The sequence below is a fragment of the Giraffa tippelskirchi genome, chromosome 2 (genome assembly GCF_054371585.1).
Source record: "Giraffa tippelskirchi isolate mGirTip1 chromosome 2, T2T-mGirTip1v1.2.pri, whole genome shotgun sequence".
Taxonomy (NCBI): Eukaryota; Metazoa; Chordata; class Mammalia; order Artiodactyla; family Giraffidae; genus Giraffa; species Giraffa tippelskirchi.
In genome coordinates, this window is record NC_137276.1 from 234,909,696 (window position 1) to 234,928,628 (window position 18,933).

General features: G+C 49.7%; 1 protein-coding gene across 3 annotated transcripts in view; it reads left to right on the plus strand.

Annotated features, from left to right (window-relative positions):
• The window catches only part of PLCL2 (phospholipase C like 2), a 206,943-nt gene that overhangs the window by 122,396 nt on the left and 65,614 nt on the right, over positions 1-18,933 (plus strand). For all 3 annotated transcript variants that reach the window (XM_081573310.1, XM_081573311.1, XM_081573312.1), the window contains exon 3: positions 2,629-2,832. In XM_081573310.1, the coding sequence (XP_081429436.1) occupies positions 2,629-2,832 (204 nt within the window). The remainder of the gene's footprint in view (positions 1-2,628; positions 2,833-18,933) is intronic.

The following is an 18,933-nucleotide window of genomic DNA, read 5'->3' on the forward strand; positions in this document are numbered from 1 at the left end:
TGAAAGGACATGTCCCCGTCCTTTCCTGGGGGCAGTCCTGCTGCGGGCATGGCAAGTCCGTAAACAGCCAGTGTCTGTCTGAGTGCTGAGCCTGCTCTTGACTCTGGAGCCCAGAAGTCTAATTGTTTCAGTAAGACACACACGACGCCTGTATGTATTAGACAGCAAGACAGTGACCACCTCTGAACTGCACAGCGACTGAGAGCAGTTGGTCAGGATTATGTATGTAATGAAGTATCCTCCACGTGTCCAGCAGGATACGGGGGCTGCCAGCAGTGCAGAACAAGGCGTGAGGGCTGCCACACGCACGCACACACACACACCAGAACAAGGCGTGAGGGCTGCCACACGCACGCACACACACGCACACACACACACACCAGAACAAGGCGTGAGGGCTGCCACACGCACGCACACACACACACGCACACACACACACACCCCAGAACAAGGCGTGAGGGCTGCCACACACACACACACACACCAGGCCCATCACACACACACACAGACACCAGCCCCAGCACACACACACACACACACAGACACCAGCCCCAGCACACACACACACACACAGACACCAGCCCCAGCACACACACACACACACCAGCCCCATCACACACACACACACACACACCAGCCCCAGCACACACAGACACACACTCACACAGACACACACACACCAGCCCCAGCACACATACACACACACACACACACACCAGCCCTAGCACACACACACACACACACACACCAGCCCCATCACACACACACACAGACCAGCCCCATCACACACACACACACACACCAGCTCCATCACACACACACACACACAGACCAGCCCCACCACACACACACACACACACACACACACACAGACACCAGCCCCAGCACACACACACACACCAGCCCCAGCACACAGACACAGACAAACAGACACACCAGCCCCAGCACACATACACACACAGACACACACACACCAGCCCCAACCTGTCCCAGTGTGTGTCCATTCCAAAGATACGTGTGTGTAAAGACATACATGTATATGTTTATAACTATTACGAGCAGAATGCCAGCAGCAAGTAAAATAAAAAGACCTTACTGCAATGGAGAAAGGTTATCATTTATCTCAAAGCAAAGCATAACGGAAATACAGAGCGCGCCTCCCTGTCTCCAAGGCTGCCATGGTTATGGGCCTCAGCTCCCGAGGCTGCGGCGGTCGTGGACCACAGCCCCGGGCGGGCCGTGCGTCCCTGGCCTGTGGCCATGCCCGTGTGTGCGAGGAGCTGCGCGTGGCCCTTCGGGGCTGTGTGGTCTGCACGGTGTGTGTGCCGCATGCAGTCGGCGCTGTGCCTGGGCCGTGGAGCCTGGGTGGGCAGGACCCCGCAGGAGCCTGTGGTTGGGGGGTCAGTGGGAAGGGGCGGCGGGCGGGGAGCGGGAGATGAAACGACCAGGGCGACGGCAGGTGGAGAAGAAGTTTGGGGGCTCTGAGGGCCCCCCAGCACCCACAGGAAGGACCGTCACGAGCGTCAGTGTCCAGGATACTCAGCTTGATGACCGTATTTAGAGCAGCGTTGATCAGACGTTCCCTTTTCAAACCGACGTGCTGTGCATCTCCAAGGACTGGAGCGTCTGAGCGCAGAAGGCCCAGGTCTGGGGGGCCTGGACCCCTGCCCTCTGGGTGCCAGCCTCAGCCCAGGTCGGGACCCAGGCGCGCCCGGATCACCCGTGTTTCGGTTAGGATGTGTCTGTTGCGGCAGCTCAGGGATGGAGAGTGTAGGCCTTGTCCTGAGCCGACTTCAGGTACGAGCCTGACCCCCTCCCCTGCTGGCCGCGTGACCCCAGGCGGACAGGAGGGGCCACAGCCGAGGCTCGGTCCCCTCGGGCCCAGCGTGGTGGTGGAGGGTCAGACGGGGCTGCGTGTAACACGCGTGCCCCTGAGCGGTGCTCAGACACCGCTCACGGCTTTCTACAGTGCAGAAGGGCTTCCTTTCATGGGTATTTCCATGGCCCACCAGGAGTGATTAGAAATAAAGGACATGGAGCGCAGGAGGAGGAGCAGTGGGACCCATGGAGACGGGTGATGGGCAGGGCGGCCGTGGTCCCCGGGTCTCCTGCCCGAAGCTGCAGCTTCCCTGAAGTCCCTCTAGCTTTGACAGCAGCGGGTGTAACCAGGTGAGAGGGACTCGGGTTCCTACCTGCCAGATGCCCCTCTCCTTTTTGGATGGCTGGCCTACTTGATACTTAGTTGAAGCCTGATTCCATTTTTTTCTCATGTTTTTGAAAGCAGAAGCCATTTTTTTGTTTGTTTGTTTGCTTGTAATTGCATATCAACGTTTGCACTGCTGTGAACTTTGATCTGAAAAGCGGCTTTGCCCTTCGAAAGAATTTAACTTGTTTGCCTTTTCTGCCCTTTGGATAAATTGGTGTTACAAATGCGTATGACTGCGTTTACTTTGGAAAATAGCCCTTTTTCCCCAGGATAAAATAATCATTAACCACGTCTGTCGTAATACTAACTCGTAACTGCTGCGCCAGGCAGCCCGTGGATAACCAGGTGTGTTAAGTACAGCATCCTGGGGAAACTCAGCCCCTGGTGAGTTACAGAGCGCCTTCTTTCTTCCCACTGAGCAGAACGCAGTGGTGTCCTTCAAGGAGCTGTGCGGCCTCTCCTCCGTGGCCAACCTCATGCAGTGCATGCTGGCGGTGTCTCCCCGCTTCCTGGGACCTGATAACACGCCCCTGGTGGTCCTGAACCTCAGCGAGCAGTACCCCACCATGGAGCTGCAGGGGATCGTGCCCGAGGTTCTGAAGAAGATCGTGACAACTTACGAGATGGTGAGTGGCTGTTCGCACTTTCAGGGTGCCCCGGGGAGAGAGGCGTCTTGGGCCGGTACCCCTGATGTGCTCAGGAGCTCTGGCTGGAGCTCTCCTTTACCAGTGCTGGAAGCGTGACTCCCCCGACCTTGCTGCATTTGAAAGACGTTAGTGTTTCATTGCTGCTGCTTTAGAAAGCAGGACTCAGACACGTGCCTCCATTGGATCAAAGAGTAGTTAGCTTTTCAGGACTACATCTGAATTGCTTTCTAAAGCATACACTATTTTCGACATGTATAGAGTAAGGATTTTTTAAATCTTTTCCTGCAGCCGGCCATTGATTCACCCATATTTTGTTTTCATTTTTCAAACTGGCAGAGGTGAGAAAGTTAGTTTTTTTCTAAAATGCCTTTTAAATACCATCAGAGGCAGGTGTTTCCACCATGTGACTGGACCGTGCAATGCCTTCCCTCATGATGGCAGCCGCCCCGTGGTGCCTGGGATTGGTAAGCAGCTTAGCGTCAGTGAGGAGTCCTCGGGACACCTAGAATGCTGCATTTTTGCACTTGAGGTCTGTCTTGCATTTTCTTAATCGCATCTTGCTCTCTCTGTCCTTTTTGATTGATTGTAACTCTGAGGGAGGCGTTGGCGGGTGAACACCGCGCTTTGGAGCTCATGGGGTAGCTGCAACTGCCTGCACCCCTGCGAGCGCCAGCAGTCAGGGCTGAGGGTGGGGTTGGACACTCCCCTCCCACTTGTGCTCAGAGGTCAGAGGCCTCACCCACCCCACCTCCACCCTAGAAGTGGGCGTTTAGACCACAAAGCAGGAAGGTGCTTCTGCCCTAGGCTGCTGTGGTCTGAGACGGATCGGGAGGGGCTTCAGGAAGTTTAGCAGAAGTGTTTGCTTGCTGTTCCATAAGTGGATCAGAAAGCAGCAATTCAGACGACTTGATATGATTTAAAGAAAAGAAGAAAAGGCTTTAGATCAGCATTTCCCACACACGTGTGGAGGAGCCTTGGTCTCTCAGGATGTTCACGCGCCCCAGGGAGGAAGGGTTGGGTGTTGGAATAATTTAGGGAAATACTGGTCTGAGTAAAATCAATCAGATGTCCTCTCTGCGGGACTACGTGGGGCCTTTTGTTCGCTGGCAGTGGCCTTCCAAAGGCTGATGGGCATAGCGTGCCCTGTTTCACACATTGACTTGACCATGGGGTACTATTTCCAAAAGCAAAATTTTGGAAGTATTTTTGTTCTTGATCTTCTTCACTCGGCCTTATTCACTGAAGTCTTTGGGTGAATAAGGTTTGGAAATGCAAATCAGAACAATGCAGTATTTTTTTTCTTTCCCCAGTTTTGTGGAGAAATAACTGACTTTCATATATAAGTTTAAGGTGTGCTGCCTGGTGGTTTGATTCACACATGTGGTGAAGTGATTACAATGGGCTCAGCCAACACCTATCGCCTAAAGCAGATACAATTTTAAAAATAAAGAAGAAAGGAAAAAGAAAATCCTCATGATGAGAGCTCTTAGGATTTTCTGTCCTGACAAGTTTCCTGAGCATCAGTCCTCGTGTTGTACATTTCATTGCTGGGACGTCTTGGTCTTATAACTGGAAACGTCTGGCCTCTGACTGTTCTTCGATTCTCAGTTCTCCACTTCTGGTAACCACAAGCCCCATCTCTTTTTCCATCAGTTGGGCTTTTTGTTTTTGTTTTGCTTTCCACATGTAAGAGAGATTGCACAGCGTTTGTCTTTCTCTGACTTATTTACACGTAGCATAATACCTTCAAGGTTCGCTTCATCTTTTATGACTAACAGTTATATATATATTATACATGTGTGTGCACACATATGCATGTCTCACAACTCCTTTATCTACTGATAGACACTTAGGTTGTATGCATGTCTCGGCTGTTGTAAGTAATGCTGCTGTGAACACAGGGGTGCAGATATCTTTTCGAGTTAGTACTTTCATTTCCTTTGGATATGTTCCAAGAAGTGGAATTGCTGGATCCTATGGTAGTTCTATTTTTCATTCTTTGAGGATCTTCCTTGCCGTTTTCCCTAGTAACTGTACCAATTTACATTCCCACCAATAATAAGGATGCAGTGTTTTAAACAGCTCATCAGGTCATTAGCTTAAGAAAAAGTGGCGTTTGAGGCCCATGCTTGCGGCTTCCTGCTCTTTCCAGCTTCGAGTTCATGGTGATGTCAGATAAACAAGGACCGAACAGCGGACACTGCAGGCGCGCTGCAGGGAGGGGCCGTCACCCCCAGAAAGGAGGGCGGCGGGGCAGAAGCGTCTGTAGACATCAGGGGGTCGGGGGTGGGGACGCTCTGTGCTGGGTGCTGGAGGGGCCGCAGGCATGAACATATGGGGCCCTGTCCTCAGGGAGCCATCCTGTCTGCAAGGATGGCAGCTGGAGAGAAAAGCGTAAGAAGCTCATGCTGAGATTCCTTTGAGGGGAAAAGATAGGAAAAATGGAGAAGTCTAAAGAACCCTTCCATGCTGTGACTCAGGCTGCCTGGTTAGTTTTATGAGAAGCCAAAAGAAGTAGCTGGTATCTGTAAATGCTTTTAAAGCTTAAGCCACAAGTAGAATTGGTAGCTATTTTGCAGGTCTGTGCCATTGACCAACATCTAAGATGACTTACCTGCTCGGGTGTTTCACGGGTCACACAGCACCGTTTTTTCCTGGTAACCTTTCTAACAGGACCTTCCTGAGAGTGGGCTGAGATGCTCCAGGAGGGTGAGAGCTGAGCGAGGGTTGGTACCAGGACCTGGTCCCGGCTGAGTGCAGAGCAGAAGGGATCCTGGTGAGGCTGACACAGCACCCATCGTGGTACTTGGCACAGGAGTTGCTCAGTACCCCTTGCTTCCCCACCCCACCCTCTCCCTGGGCTGGTGGATGATAACACTTCTTATGTAATTCTAATTTGCTTGTGACTTTAAAATTGTGTTGTTGCAGAAATGATAAGACAATTAGCTTGCTTGAATTTTTAAAGCTGTGAAATTAGTCTTACATAGTGTTTAAATATCTGGGCTGTGTTATACCCCTAGTTTTAGTTATTTGTTCTATTTTTAGTTCCACCTGATAAACTAAGCCATAAAGTATTTAAAATTAAATTCAGATTTCTATAATTTGCATTTAAAAATTGTCACATTGTTACAGCAATACTATAGCTTTGTAATATTTTATAGCCCATTTACTGGTGACTTAATTGCTTCTCACGTTGTGACCGTTAATTTATTAAAGCTAGCTGAAGGATAGATGCAATATTGATGGGAAATGTAGTAAGGTCTTGGATAGCCTCTATTTTGGTAATGTTATATTGAGCTTACCCCAAAATTAGCCTTGGAAATAAGATCTTATTTCATTTTGCTGACTTCCCATTTACAGTCTGAAGACTCCAAATAAGATCCTGGTCCCTTTTGTTGACTTCCCTGTTGTGGTTTGAAGACTCCAAGCGTAGGTGCAGTTTGAGGAATGCTCCCCTCCCCTGCCGAGTCCTGCATTACTGCGCGTCTACACCCTGGAGGTGCCCCCAGTGAGGAGGGGCTGGTGGTATCACCTAGGGCTGCCGAATATGTACTTATGCTATCAAGATAGCGATCACTTTCCTGTGTGTAAACTCTCATTAATGAACTAGGGTGGCTGAAACGTGCCGGTGTCTGTGAAAAAGGAGAGGCAGGGAAGGGGCTGACCGTGGACTTGTGGGCAGTGTGCGGGCCGGGAAGGAGGCGCAGAGCCTGCCCGCACACCTCGGGTCCCAGCGTGATTGTGAACAGCTCGCCCTTCAACCCTTACAGGTGTCCCTGTTTAGATAATCAGTTGATAACCCTGCCCACGGCCCCCAGAGTGTCCTGAGGGCCCTTATGATTCCCACCGACAGACAAGTCTTCAGAACCGTCCAGCTCGTGTTTGTCTTACCCTGTTTGTAGATCCTCCTCGGGTCCTGGAAATGGTGCGGTTCGAGGCTGGGACCTCACTCGGGAAGGTAGGTGTCAAAGTCCCTTGGGAGCAGAGGAAGAAGTCAAGCCCAGACAGCTTCTTAAACCAGGCAGATGGGCTAGAAATAAAGAGGGGCTGGTTTGGAGAGTGGGAGCGGCCGTGTGGTCACAGCAAGGGGGATTTTCTTCCCTGGAGGAGGTTACAGCTTAGTGGAAGAGAGGACGTGTATCCCTAGATAGTGAGAGGAGAGATGCTAGATATTTTTAAATAGGTAAATAAATTATTTTGAAAAAACTCATTTGACAAGACCCTGATACTGGGAAAGATTGAAGGCGGGAGGAGAAGGGGATGACAGAGGATGAGATGGTTGGATGGCATCACCGACTCGATGGACGTGAGTTTGAGTAAATTCCGGGAGTTGGTGAAGGACAGGGAGGCCTGACGTGCTGTGGTCCATGGGGTCAGACATGACTGAGCTACTGAACTGAGTGAGTGTGAAGTCGCGTAGTCGTGTCCGACTCTTTGCGACCCCATGGATTGTACTACCAGGTTCCTCAATCCATGGGATTTTCCAGGCAAGAATACTGGAGTGGGTTGCCATTTCCTCCTCCAGGAGATCTTCCAGACCCAGGGATTGAACCCAGGTCTCCCGCATTGTAGGCAGACGCTTTACCTTCTGAGCCAAACTGAACTGAACTGAAATAAATTATTTGGATGTTCGTGAGAGAGAAAGGTCAGTTTAAAGTTTAGGGACTGGAAAGGCTTCAAGGAAACACTGGCCTTTCATCTAGGCCTTTATGAATGAGTCAGACTTCAGCAGGTGAAAATAAGAAGGAAGACTGTTGCAGGTGGGTTCACAGAGTGAAACACGCTCAGAAATGGGAAGCACGTGTCGTGGGCCAGGGGAGTTCCTGCACATTTTTGAGCAATCAGGCGCCATGCTGAGTCAGGATTATGGGCTGTGAGAGGGCTGGGTGAGCGAGAACGCGGAGGGCACCTGTCTTTACTGTGCAGATGAGAGACTGGAAGCACAGGGGTGCCTCGCACTAACGTCAGGACCAGCTTTAGGGCCCAGCGAGTCTCCTTGTCTGTCTGTCCCCCATCCAGATCAGGAAAAGGAGCCCTGTGTGTGGTTTGTAGGTGAATGATGAGTCTGCCCATAAAGCCTAAATAGCTCCAATAGTCATGGTCTGAAATGGTTCATGTGGGGTGCTTGAAGTCCCAGGTACCTTATTTCTGATTCTTGTTCCCCCATGAAGGCGGAGAACCTTGCGCACCTTGGTGCATTTTTTTTTTTAGTATTTATTTATTTTATTTTTGACTCTCAGATTGCACCACGGGGGCTTCTCTCTGGCTGTGGCTCACAGCACATGGACTTAGTTGCCACACAGCATGTGGGATCTTAGTTGCCCAAGCAGGGATTGAACCCAGGTCTCCTGCATGGGAAGGTAGGTTCTTAACCTCTGGGCCCTCAGGGAAGTCCCTTGGTGTGTATTAAAAGGAAGCTTCGATGAGTTTAAAATAAGGAGGACTGTGTTCAGTAGATTAAGTTCCACTCAAAGGAAATCTGATGACAAGTATATCTTTTATATTATTACTTCAGAGACAGGAAATGTAAAGATTTTACTCAGAGCCTAGGTAAATAAACGAATCATCACCTGTTGAGAATTAAATACCATGGTTGAACTTGTTCTCTCGTGGGTTTAAAGGCTGGTTTGAAGAAGATCAGGATTATATAACCTGAGTAAGGAATGCTGGTGAGTGCATGGGTCCTCCCTGACACACAGCACTCCTGGAATGGTCCCCCCAGCGGTTTAGGACATTTCCCCTCTCCCATCGGTGTGACTTCATTCACCATCGTTTTATGCCAACGTGATGTTTACCCTTTAATGTTGATGAGAGGACCGATTCCGCTCCCCAGCTCTTATTGCTTATTTGTTTCAGATTTACCAACTACTTTATGCTTAATTTAAAAAAATTGAGATCTGTACTAACACATAGAGACCAAGATGTCAACATTCTTCCTCAACAGAAAACATTGGATGTTTCATTGTTTTGTGAAGAGTTGGGCTTCCCTGGTGGCTCAGAGGGTGAAGAGTCTGCCTGCAATGCTGGAGGCCTGGGTTCAATCCCTGGGTCAGGAAGATCCCCTGGAGAAGGAAATGGCAACCCACTCCAGTATGGACGAAGGAGCCTGGCGGGCTACAGTCCACGGGGTCGCAAAGAGTTGGACATGACTGAGCAATTGACTTACTTACGTGAAAAGAAGGTTTTTACAATTTTTTCGTTGGTCTTTGAGGGCTGTATTCTCAGGGAAATAAACTGGATTCAGAAAGACAAGCCCTGCTCATGTAGTCAAGCTCATAAAGTCAGAGACTAGAACGGTCATTATCAGGGCCTAGGAGGAGAGGGAAATGGGACATTATTAATTACCAGGCATGAAACTTGAGTTCCAAAGCCATCTCACTGAAGACCTGTGTACCACGTGTGACTCTAGTCAGCGGCAGCGTGTTATCCACGGGGCAGGCTAAGAGGGTAGAGCTCATGTTAAGTGTCCTTATCACGCCAACATTTTTCAAAGAAAAAGGTTTTTCCTGATTTTGCTACCATGTTTCTGCCCTCTGCAGTATGCTTCAGGCATTGTCATTACACTGACGATGAAGTCATGGGGGTGAGAGGAGAGAAGGGGAAGATGGGGAGGAAAGGATGCCCCGCTCCGTCAGAGACAGTGAGGCTGCCGACGCTGAGCAGTGGACTTGAGGGCGGCCATCTGCTCAGAGATACCCATGAATTCATTCCTGTCAGTGCAGTTCCTTTGTCTCCACTTTCTGTTTTAAGTTAATTTGTTTCCATCTTTTAAAGCTCTGCAAAAATCCTGATTTTAATTGCCTTCACGCTTAGTTAAGAAAGCACTCTCTGGGGAATCCATTTATCCAATAGAGAACAGTATTTTTTTTAGTGTTAAAAAAGAACAAGATGCTTTGTCTAAGAGCATGTTCGCTCACTGTGAATATTTTTATATTAGTTATAAGTAGTCCCTTCCACCTCACGGCTTTGCACATTTCTTAGATAAAGCAGGGTCCTTTGAATAAAAGACGTGCAGTGAAGGGTTTCTCCTCACGGACATGCCAGCGTCAAGCGTGCTCCGCGGTGCGTTGTTGCTGTGGTTTCCCGTGTTTGCTCTGGCCACTGCCTCGTGCAGGGAAGAGAGAAATCACACGTCATGATCGATGGAGCCGGCCCATCTGGACCAAGCAGAGATGATCTGTAATAAGGTTACTATTGATCCCCTTCTCCTCTGTGGCTCTTTTTATCACATTTCTGCCTCAGAACTTGACATTAAAAGCATCTTTTAATTGGCGGTGTCAAACCTCCCAATTTTTATAACTGCAGAAAAACAGAACATTATGCCTTGGGCTAAGACTGAGCTATAAAGAGGGTGGGGGGAAAGATTAGGGGAAAGGTGGACATACCCTGCTACGGGGAAGAGCAGAAACCCCGAGGCTCTAGTTTCATGCAGAGGAGGGGGTCTGGCCACTGGCGCTCCCAGAAGCAGTTTCTCTGGAATCATCGGAAGCGTAGGACTGACCTAGTTCAGGGCTGGATTTCCTGTGAGCCAGCAGCGGGGCGGCAGCTGCGGGCCGGTGGCTGGAACCAGGCGCTGTGGGGGGCGCCTCTGGCTTCTCCATTAGCACCTTGCTGTTGCTTTTCAGAGAGACCAGACAAGATTGCTTGTTTGTGTGTGTATTGGTTGTCCTGGGTCTTCACTGCTGCCTGAGGGTTTTCTCTAGTTGGGGCAAACAGGGGCTGTTCTCTCCTTGAGGCGGCCTCTCTTTTTATGGAACACAGGCTCCGGGGCACGCAGGCTTAGTTGCCCCAGGGCATGTGGGATCTTCCCAGACCAGGGATCGAACCCACGTCCCTGGCATTGGCAGGCAGATTCTTAACCACTGGATCACCAGAGAAGTCCCAGATTGCTTATTTCTTGAACACTTTATTTCACTGAATCTAGCAGGAAATGCATATAAAATATAATCTGAGACCTAAAGCTCCGGAAGAGGGAACTTTATTTTCAAGTTTATTTTCTTCTGCATTATGCAGAAGAACACTACGAGATTTTTGATAAAACTAAGATCGCTGGAGCACGGTGGTCCTTTCACTTCCTGTGAACAAGCAGTCAGATTGCCTCCCGTGTCCACGTCAGCTTCTCCTCTGAATACGGGATTTTGCTCCGGTACTGTGCCTTCAGCATTTATTGTTGACAAATACATCCTCTTTTTGGCCAGAAATAATTTGTTTCTTCAGAGGCTGAAGACGCCTCCTCACGTTGTTTGCTGAGTTCTTCCGTCAGAGACGCCCGCGTGCGGCTCTCAGGTCCGTTGCGCCCTCCGGCAGTGATGGGCGTGGTTTCCTTGGCCGGGCGCCGTGCACCTCTGCGGGGTCTCTCAGACCCTGTCTCCCTCAGCTCCCCTGAGAGGCGCTGTTGGGTGGGGAGGGGGCGGCGGCTGAGGCTGCCTCTGAGTCCTTCTAAAGCTGGTCCTCCTGAGCGGACCGCCCTGCCACGCCCTGGGGCTGGTCAGCAGGGCCCCGCGCGTCCTCCCTTAGGGCTGCAGACCCCGGGCCCAGCCCTGGTCAGTGGGCGGCGTTTCCTCGCCCATAAGGGTGATGCTCGTAGATGGGCATGAGTTGTGTCTTGCAATGGTAGATTATTCTAGAAAAGAGTTTCTTCTTGACAAATCCTGACTTTCAATTCTGTCGTTTCGGTGGGAACCCAAGTGAACATCTAATTTGGCCTTTAAAACCGAGAAGTGTCTCTGTTTTTACGAGATAGCTGTTTTTTTTCTTTTTTCCTTTTCACCCAGCCTCCGAAACTCACTGTTTGAGTAGGTGGAAAGCCCCCAGGGCAAATGATTTATAACCTATGGCAGTGGTCTGGGAGAAAGACAGCTTTGGCTCTCCCGCAACACTCCCTGCGGTCCCCACGCCGCTTGCGGTGGCTCCCTCCACATGGCACGTCGCCTCCTGGATGCCCAGAGAGACAGACCTCCCCAGATGGCACCTGGAGGGAGACCTGGGTGTTGGTGCAGAATTAGGAGTGCCAGCTTTAAGAACTTAGGGTTACGCGATGACCGTTAAGACAAAGGGAGTCTGAATACGTTGACTGCTGTTGTTAGGCCAGTAACTTCTTAGAGCGTCTTGGACACATGACCTCCTTTCCGTGTGTTGGGATTGATGAAGCACCTATGTTAAGCATAGAAATTGCCAAGAGAGGGAAAAAGGAGGGGGAATAACTTTCACGGCATGTATCTCATGCATACAGTCTGCTAGCACTTGAAGTTTTCCAGAATTAAAATTTAATTTGCTATTGAAACATACATCAAGCACCATGAATAATATACAACCCTCCCTTAAAAGAGAGTGCTTTTTAAAGCTTCCAGAATTTGTTTGACATTTGATTTGCTATTGAAACATACATCAAACACCATGAATAATATACAACCCTTCCTTGAAAGAGAGTGCTTTTTTAAAGCTTCCAGAATCTGTTTGACGTCTTGAAGTTTGTGTTCACTGGGGTAGTGTCCACAGCGTGGTGCTCTGTCTATAGCCAGCCTTGCAGACTCTTTTCAAGCCAGAAAAGTGATGGTCCAGAAAGAGAGGACCGGATCAGCTTTCCGCGTGTGATAGTTTCTGTGTCTTTAGCAGCCTGTGAGCTCTGAATCCTCCCAGACCACACGAGTGAAGACTGGCCGGCCTAGAACCTGTCCTTCAGGGCTCACCAATGTGTTCAGCCCACTTCCCCACCTCCACCCCGGTCCGGGAGCCCGCTGCCTTCCCCTAGTCTTGGGTCCAGAAGGGAGCTCCATCTCTCCTTGACCCTCTAGCCTGTGCCGTGGAGGCCGAGGGGGCCGTGCCAGCCTGTCCTGGCCACTTCGAGAGGTCAGTGTGTTCCTCTCCTTCACCATAAGCTTGCAGACCCGGGGACAGAGCTCTTGGAGGACCCAGGGACTGCACCTTCCCTGCTCATCTTGGTCCTCCTGGGATGTTGGTTTCTGACCAGGTTGGGAGCTGGGGACGTGAACCCCTGGTGATTCTTCATCCCATCTGCGTCGGTGGCTCGCTTTGCCACCTGAGCCTGTGGTTGGCCCTGCCATCTGGCTCCGTGCGGGGTTCAGAACAGACTCCAGCCAGTTAAATGGGGACGTTTTGCCCAAGTGATTATTTTAACAGTGCTGACTACAACTAACCAGTAAGAGTCACACATGTAAACTTCTTCTTTTTCAGAAGTATTTTTCTTCTGTCAAAGATTCATCAAAAAGATGAATCGTTTAATATTTTTTTGTGTCCCATCACTGTCTGTATTCAGATTGGAGTTGAGAAAGAAGATAAGTTTCCGTGATAACAGAATTCTGTGTAGCATCTCAGTGTTCTGATATCATTCCCTGACTTTGCAAATGCAGGATCTGTTCATCAGATTGATGTGATTTATCGGTATCCACTATTGTGTAATTTAGAACAGCAAATGCTTTTCCATTGAGAAGTTTGACAGTGTTGCAAGTCCCATTTGGAGTTGAGCTGGAAAGATTGAAATTACTTAGATACAGGTAGAAAATGGTTAGTGGTTGTTCATGGATTAGTTTATAAATGCAGTGATGAACTCTTCTGTTTTTGTGGACACATACTCTCTGGATGTACAATCACATTTTGGAAGACAGCTCTCTAAGAAATGGAATAATTTGGATGGAATCTGCTCCATGAATGTGAAGCTATCAAAATAACCAGTTATACGAAAATCATGTTTCAGATTGTTTCTTGAGTTGTTGACACTTAGTTGGGTCACCTCAGACATCACTTCTTGGCAATAAGATGAACTGATTTCTGAACGTTTTTCCTGTCTCTTACGCCCCTAATTATGACCTGAAAATTTTTTAAAAGATGTTTTTCCACAATCTCCTGAATAATGAGGTAGCAGTAATTTTCCTCTGCAGCTAGATGCTCTCCTGTCAATAACGTTTGGTAGTTTGTATATTTTAAGCATATATTTTGTTGACATGTAACATTTGACCTCAGGCTTATAAGAGAAATGAAATCTCGCACTGCCTGTGGACTCACCGCTTCTTGTTTCTGTGTAGGGGGAGGGCTCACCCAACGCCTGTACTCGGGACGTGTCTGGTGGTGACTCCCCACCACACCCCAACCACGATGCCACCAGGACCACAGGAGCCATCACCCAAGATTCTGTTTTAACAGCTCCTGCTTCTTGTTCTGTTTGCTCATATTCTCCCAGATTGCAGGGAAATAATTAATGCCACTCACCTCACTAAAATAACCACCCCTGACACCAAAAATCTTATTTTATTTCCGCACGAATTTATCAGGGATAAAAATAGCACTTCATAATGGTCTTAAAGTCTTTTCTAACTTAATTAAGGCATTTAAAATTCTGAACCAAAAGAAAATTACTCTCCCAGTCAACTCAGTGGGTGGACAATGTGATGTGTTAGGAGTTAAGTTTAACTCTACAAGCTTAATTATCTATTAACTTAAAAATAACATGTTAAGTAGTTTAAAACATCTATTTTCCTACTGCATTTAGTATTAGTCAAATCTTTAGGACTGTTACAGATTTTTATGTGGAGATTTTTATATTTTTTGTAGATCCTTTGTCTCCTTATGTAAATCTTTATTTCCTTTGAAATTAGTGTTGAGTAGTCTAGTTTTCATTACAATTATTGCACTCCTACATTAGAGAGAGCAAGTAGAGTGTGATACCATCACTTACGTCATTGAAAGAAAGAAAGTGAAAGTGAAGTTGCTCAGTCGTGTCCAACTCTTTGCAGCCCCATGGACTGTAGCCTACCAAGCTCCTCCGTCCATGGAATTTTCTAGGCAAGAATAGTGGAGTGGGTTGCCATTTCCTTTTCCAGGGGATCTTCCCAACCCAGGGATTGAACCATGGTCTCCTGCATTGTAGGCAGACACTTTACCATCTGAGTCACCAGGGAAGTCCAGGTGACATATAATTTATGTCATTATATGACACAAAATAATTTTAGCTTTAAATAATCACTTATCTGGTGTCTAAAGCAAAAGAAAAAAAAATATCTTTGTGAGTAGTCTTGGCTATTTTGAGTATTTAGCTAAATGCAGCCAAGATGGTAGTAACTAAATTTTAGTTGATTTCCTAAAGCCAAGCTGTGAAAAGTCAACAACCTCAGACCTGTGGATGATACCACTCTAAAGGCAGAAAGCCAAGAGCAACTAAAGAGCCTCTTGATGAGGGTGAAGGAGGAGAGTGAAAGAGCTGGCTTAAGACTAAATATTAAAAAAACTAAGATCATGGCATCCGGCCCCATTACTTCATGGCACACAGAAGGGGAAAAGGTGGAAGTAGTGACAGATTTCCTCTTCTTGGGCTCTAAAATCACAGTGAATGGTGACTGCAGCCGTGAAATCAGAAGATGATTGCTTCTTGGCAGGAAAGTGATGACAAACCTAGACAGTGTGTTGAAAAGCAAACACATTACTCTGCCAACAAAGGTCCATATAGTCAAGGCTATGGTTTTCCCAGTGATCATGTACAGTTGTGAGAGCTGGACCGTAAAGAAGGCAGAGTGCCAAAGAATTGATGCCTTCTAACTGTGGTGCTGGAGAAGACTCCTGAGAGTCCCCTGGACAGAAGGGAGATCAAACCAGTCAATCTTAAGGGAGATCAACCCTGAATACTCGTTAGAAGGACTGATGCTGAAGCTGAAGCTCCAGTATTTTGGTCACCTGATGTGAACAGCTGACTCATTGGAAGAGTCCCTGATCCTGGGAAAGATTGAAGGTGGGAGGAGAAGAGGGCATCAGAGGATGAGATGGCTGGATGGCATCACCGATGCAATGGACATGAACTTGGGCAAACTTGGGGAGACGCTGAGGGACAGGGAGGCCAGGAGTGCTGCTGTCCATGGGGTCGCAAAGAGTCGGACACGACTGAGTGATTGAACAACAATAACAAATTCTCTGTAACCAAATTTCTCCTTTATTCACATAGAACATAGATGTTTATCCTTTAAAAATACTAACTGCGCTTGATTTTGCCTGTTCTTTTCTGGAATGTGCATGTCGCATGTCAGACTAGATTCTCTTTAATCCTTTTAGTCCAGTATCACCAAGGGAGACTTTTTTTTAACTGGAATATCATTGCTTGACCCTGGGTTGTGTTAGTTTCTGCTGTGCAGTGAAGTCAGTCAGCGGTCAGGCAGTGCTGGTCAGTGGGCCGGGCTGGCACCATGGGTTTGTGTACGGGCTCCAGGCTTAAAATGGTGTTACGTACTCAGTCCAGTTCAGTCGCTCCATCGTGTCTGACTCTTGGCGACCCCATGGACTGCAGCACGCCCCTCCCTGTCCATCACCAACTTCCGGAGCTTGCTCAAACCCATGTCCATTGAGTCGATGATTCCATCCAACCATCTCATCCTCTGTTGTCCCCTTCTCCTCCCACCTTCAATCTTTCCCAGCATCAGGGTCTTTTCAAATGAGTCAGTTTTTCACATCAGGTGGCCAAGGTATTGGAGCTTCAGCGTCATCGTCAGTCCTTCCAGTGAATATTCAGGACTGATCTCCTTTAGGATGGACTGGTTGGATCTCCTTGCAGTCCAAGGGACTCTCAAGAGTCTTCTCCAATACCTCAGTTCAAAAGCATCAATTCTTCGGTGCTCAGCTTTCTTTATAGTCCAACTCTCACATCCGTATGACTACTGGAAAAACCATAGCTTTGACTAGACGGACCTTTGTTGGACCATTTAATTTACGTATTAAATGATTGAAAAACAAAAATTCATGACATGTGAAAATCATATGAAATTGAAGCCTCAGTGTCCATAAGGAAATTCTGACATAGCATGTCCATGACACATCCTGTGTCTGCTTACATACGTGACAGCAGAGATGGGCAGTCACCTAAAGTATTTACTACTTCTTTACAGGGAAAGTTTGCCAGCCCCTCAAAATGAGGATCAGGGGAAAAGTCCTTAGGGTATTTTGATGCACTGGTTTCCAGTTTCACTTTGAGCAGCTTAAATCATGACTTTAAAGGTTTCCTTTCTTTTTCTTCTTCTTTTTTTTAAATCATGTGCTCGGTGCGTTTTGAACGTTGATCCACAGCACACCATTCTGCTTGTCACCCCATAGAGGAGGGCCCCTGAGTTCTATCCTGGACGAGACAGTGGGCCCTTGAAGCAGTAAGACTTGTCAGTGTTGGAATTAAAACAACATTAGAGGTGGGACTTGGAGAGGAGAGCGTGTGAAAATCCACGTTTGCTCACAGTGCCTGCGAGGACAGCGTGCTGTTCCAGCAAAGAGGGGTGACGATCAGTGAGAATTTTGTGTTATAATCCAATAAAATGTGTAACGAACTCTACTTTACATGTAGTTAGCAAGATGTTTAATCCTGATGGCTGCTTGGTAGTGAGGTTTGAAAAAGGAGATTAGGACTGTTCAGTGGTGCTCCTGTCTCAGTCAAATCAAGCCTCTCTCCTTCAGGACAGGGAGGGGACCCGGTGGGGTGGGTGGGCCCTGTGCTGCTTCTGAAAACGCCCAGCTTCCTCTCCCCCTCCCCTCGGGCAGATGATGAAATCTAGGCCTTGCTAACCACATGCCATTTAAACCCCGCTCCAGTATTCTTGCCTGGAGGACCCCATGGACAGAGAACCCTGGTGGGCTACAGTCTACGGGTCTCAGACGTGACTGAGCGACTAAACAACAGCCTCCCCAACCCGAAAGTGAAGCACAGCCAGACCCTGTGCCCCTGGGGGCAAGGGCGGGCCTCTAGGGCCACACGCCCTCCTTGCTTCTTTCTTAGACTCATCACAACCTCTAATCGCTCATCCATTGATCTGAGTCTCTCTCCCTCCCCCAGATCTGGGCCTGAGTCTGGCAGTGACCACGCGTGTCCTGCTCACCACCAACGTCATCGCCTGCTGCAGGCACTCAAAATATGCTTATGAATGACTGAAGGAGTGAAGGAAGGAAAGCGCCCTGGGTCTGGAGGACGCAGTGCTCAGGGGTCCTTCCTGCCCTCTGTCTACATCCCAGGGTCCTGGCATTTCCCTGAACTCGGCTGGTGCACGCGTTCACAGAATGCCCTTGGGCGGGCCAGGCTTGGGGCTGGCAGGACCGCAGGGTGGAGGGACCTCCTAGTCAGTAGCGGAGGGTCTGGCAGTGTCCATGCTAAGGTGGTGAGGGCACCCCGGCCCGTCCGGGAAGAGGCCGTGGCCCGAGGCCCCCAATGTCTCCGGAGACTGGGGTTCGGCAGCGGGGAACGGCAGGGCCCAGGGCTGGAGGCCAGGAAGGGGGCGCCGGGGTCGCAGGTCCCTGCACCATGGACCTCCTGTTCACACCCTGAGTCTCCCCTGCCCGTTGCCAGAGGATGCGTGGTCCTTCCTGAAACGCCCTCTTTAAGGAGGAGACTCTGCGGGGCTGAGGAGGGCAGACAGGAGGGCAGCCAGACCCAGCGTAGGCCCCGGCCCCCGGACGGGAACGTGGCTCGTGTATATCGAGTTCTGTGATCTCCCATCGCGGCCTCGTGAGCTCACAGGTGGCGCAGGCTCCAGCGGGCCCTCCCGAAGCCCCTGGCGCTGCCCGTCGCCCGTCCGTCCGCTGCGTTGCCTCTTGCCTCGCCCCGGCGCCCGAGGCTCCGGGAGGAGACCTGGACCCTGCTCGAAGCATCGCGGACTGCGGGCCCACCGCGGACTGCGAGCCCACCGCGGACTGCGAGCCCACCGCGGACTGCGGGCCCACCGCGGACTGCGGGCCCATCGCGGACTGCGAGCTCATCGCGGACTACGGGCCCACCGCGGCCGGTCTCCGTCCTGCCCTTCTGTCCCCTGGGTCGTGCGCCGACTCCCCGGCAGCGGCCCCGGCAGGCGTGGGCTGTGGTGTTTGGCCGAGGAGACGCCGCGGTGAATTCCTTTTTGTGAGCTCTTGCAGCCCCGGGCAGGTGTGCCTGGTGCGAACACGTGTGCACGACACCGTTGTTGCACGGAGACGCCCGTGCTAGCCGTTGGGGAGGGAGGGGGAGCGCGCTTGCACCCGGGAAGTCGGTGAGCGGGGGGCTGGGGGCGTACCCTGAGCTTGAGGGGTCCGGGCCCTGTGCTCGCTCGGTGACCAGCCCATCGCGTCTCC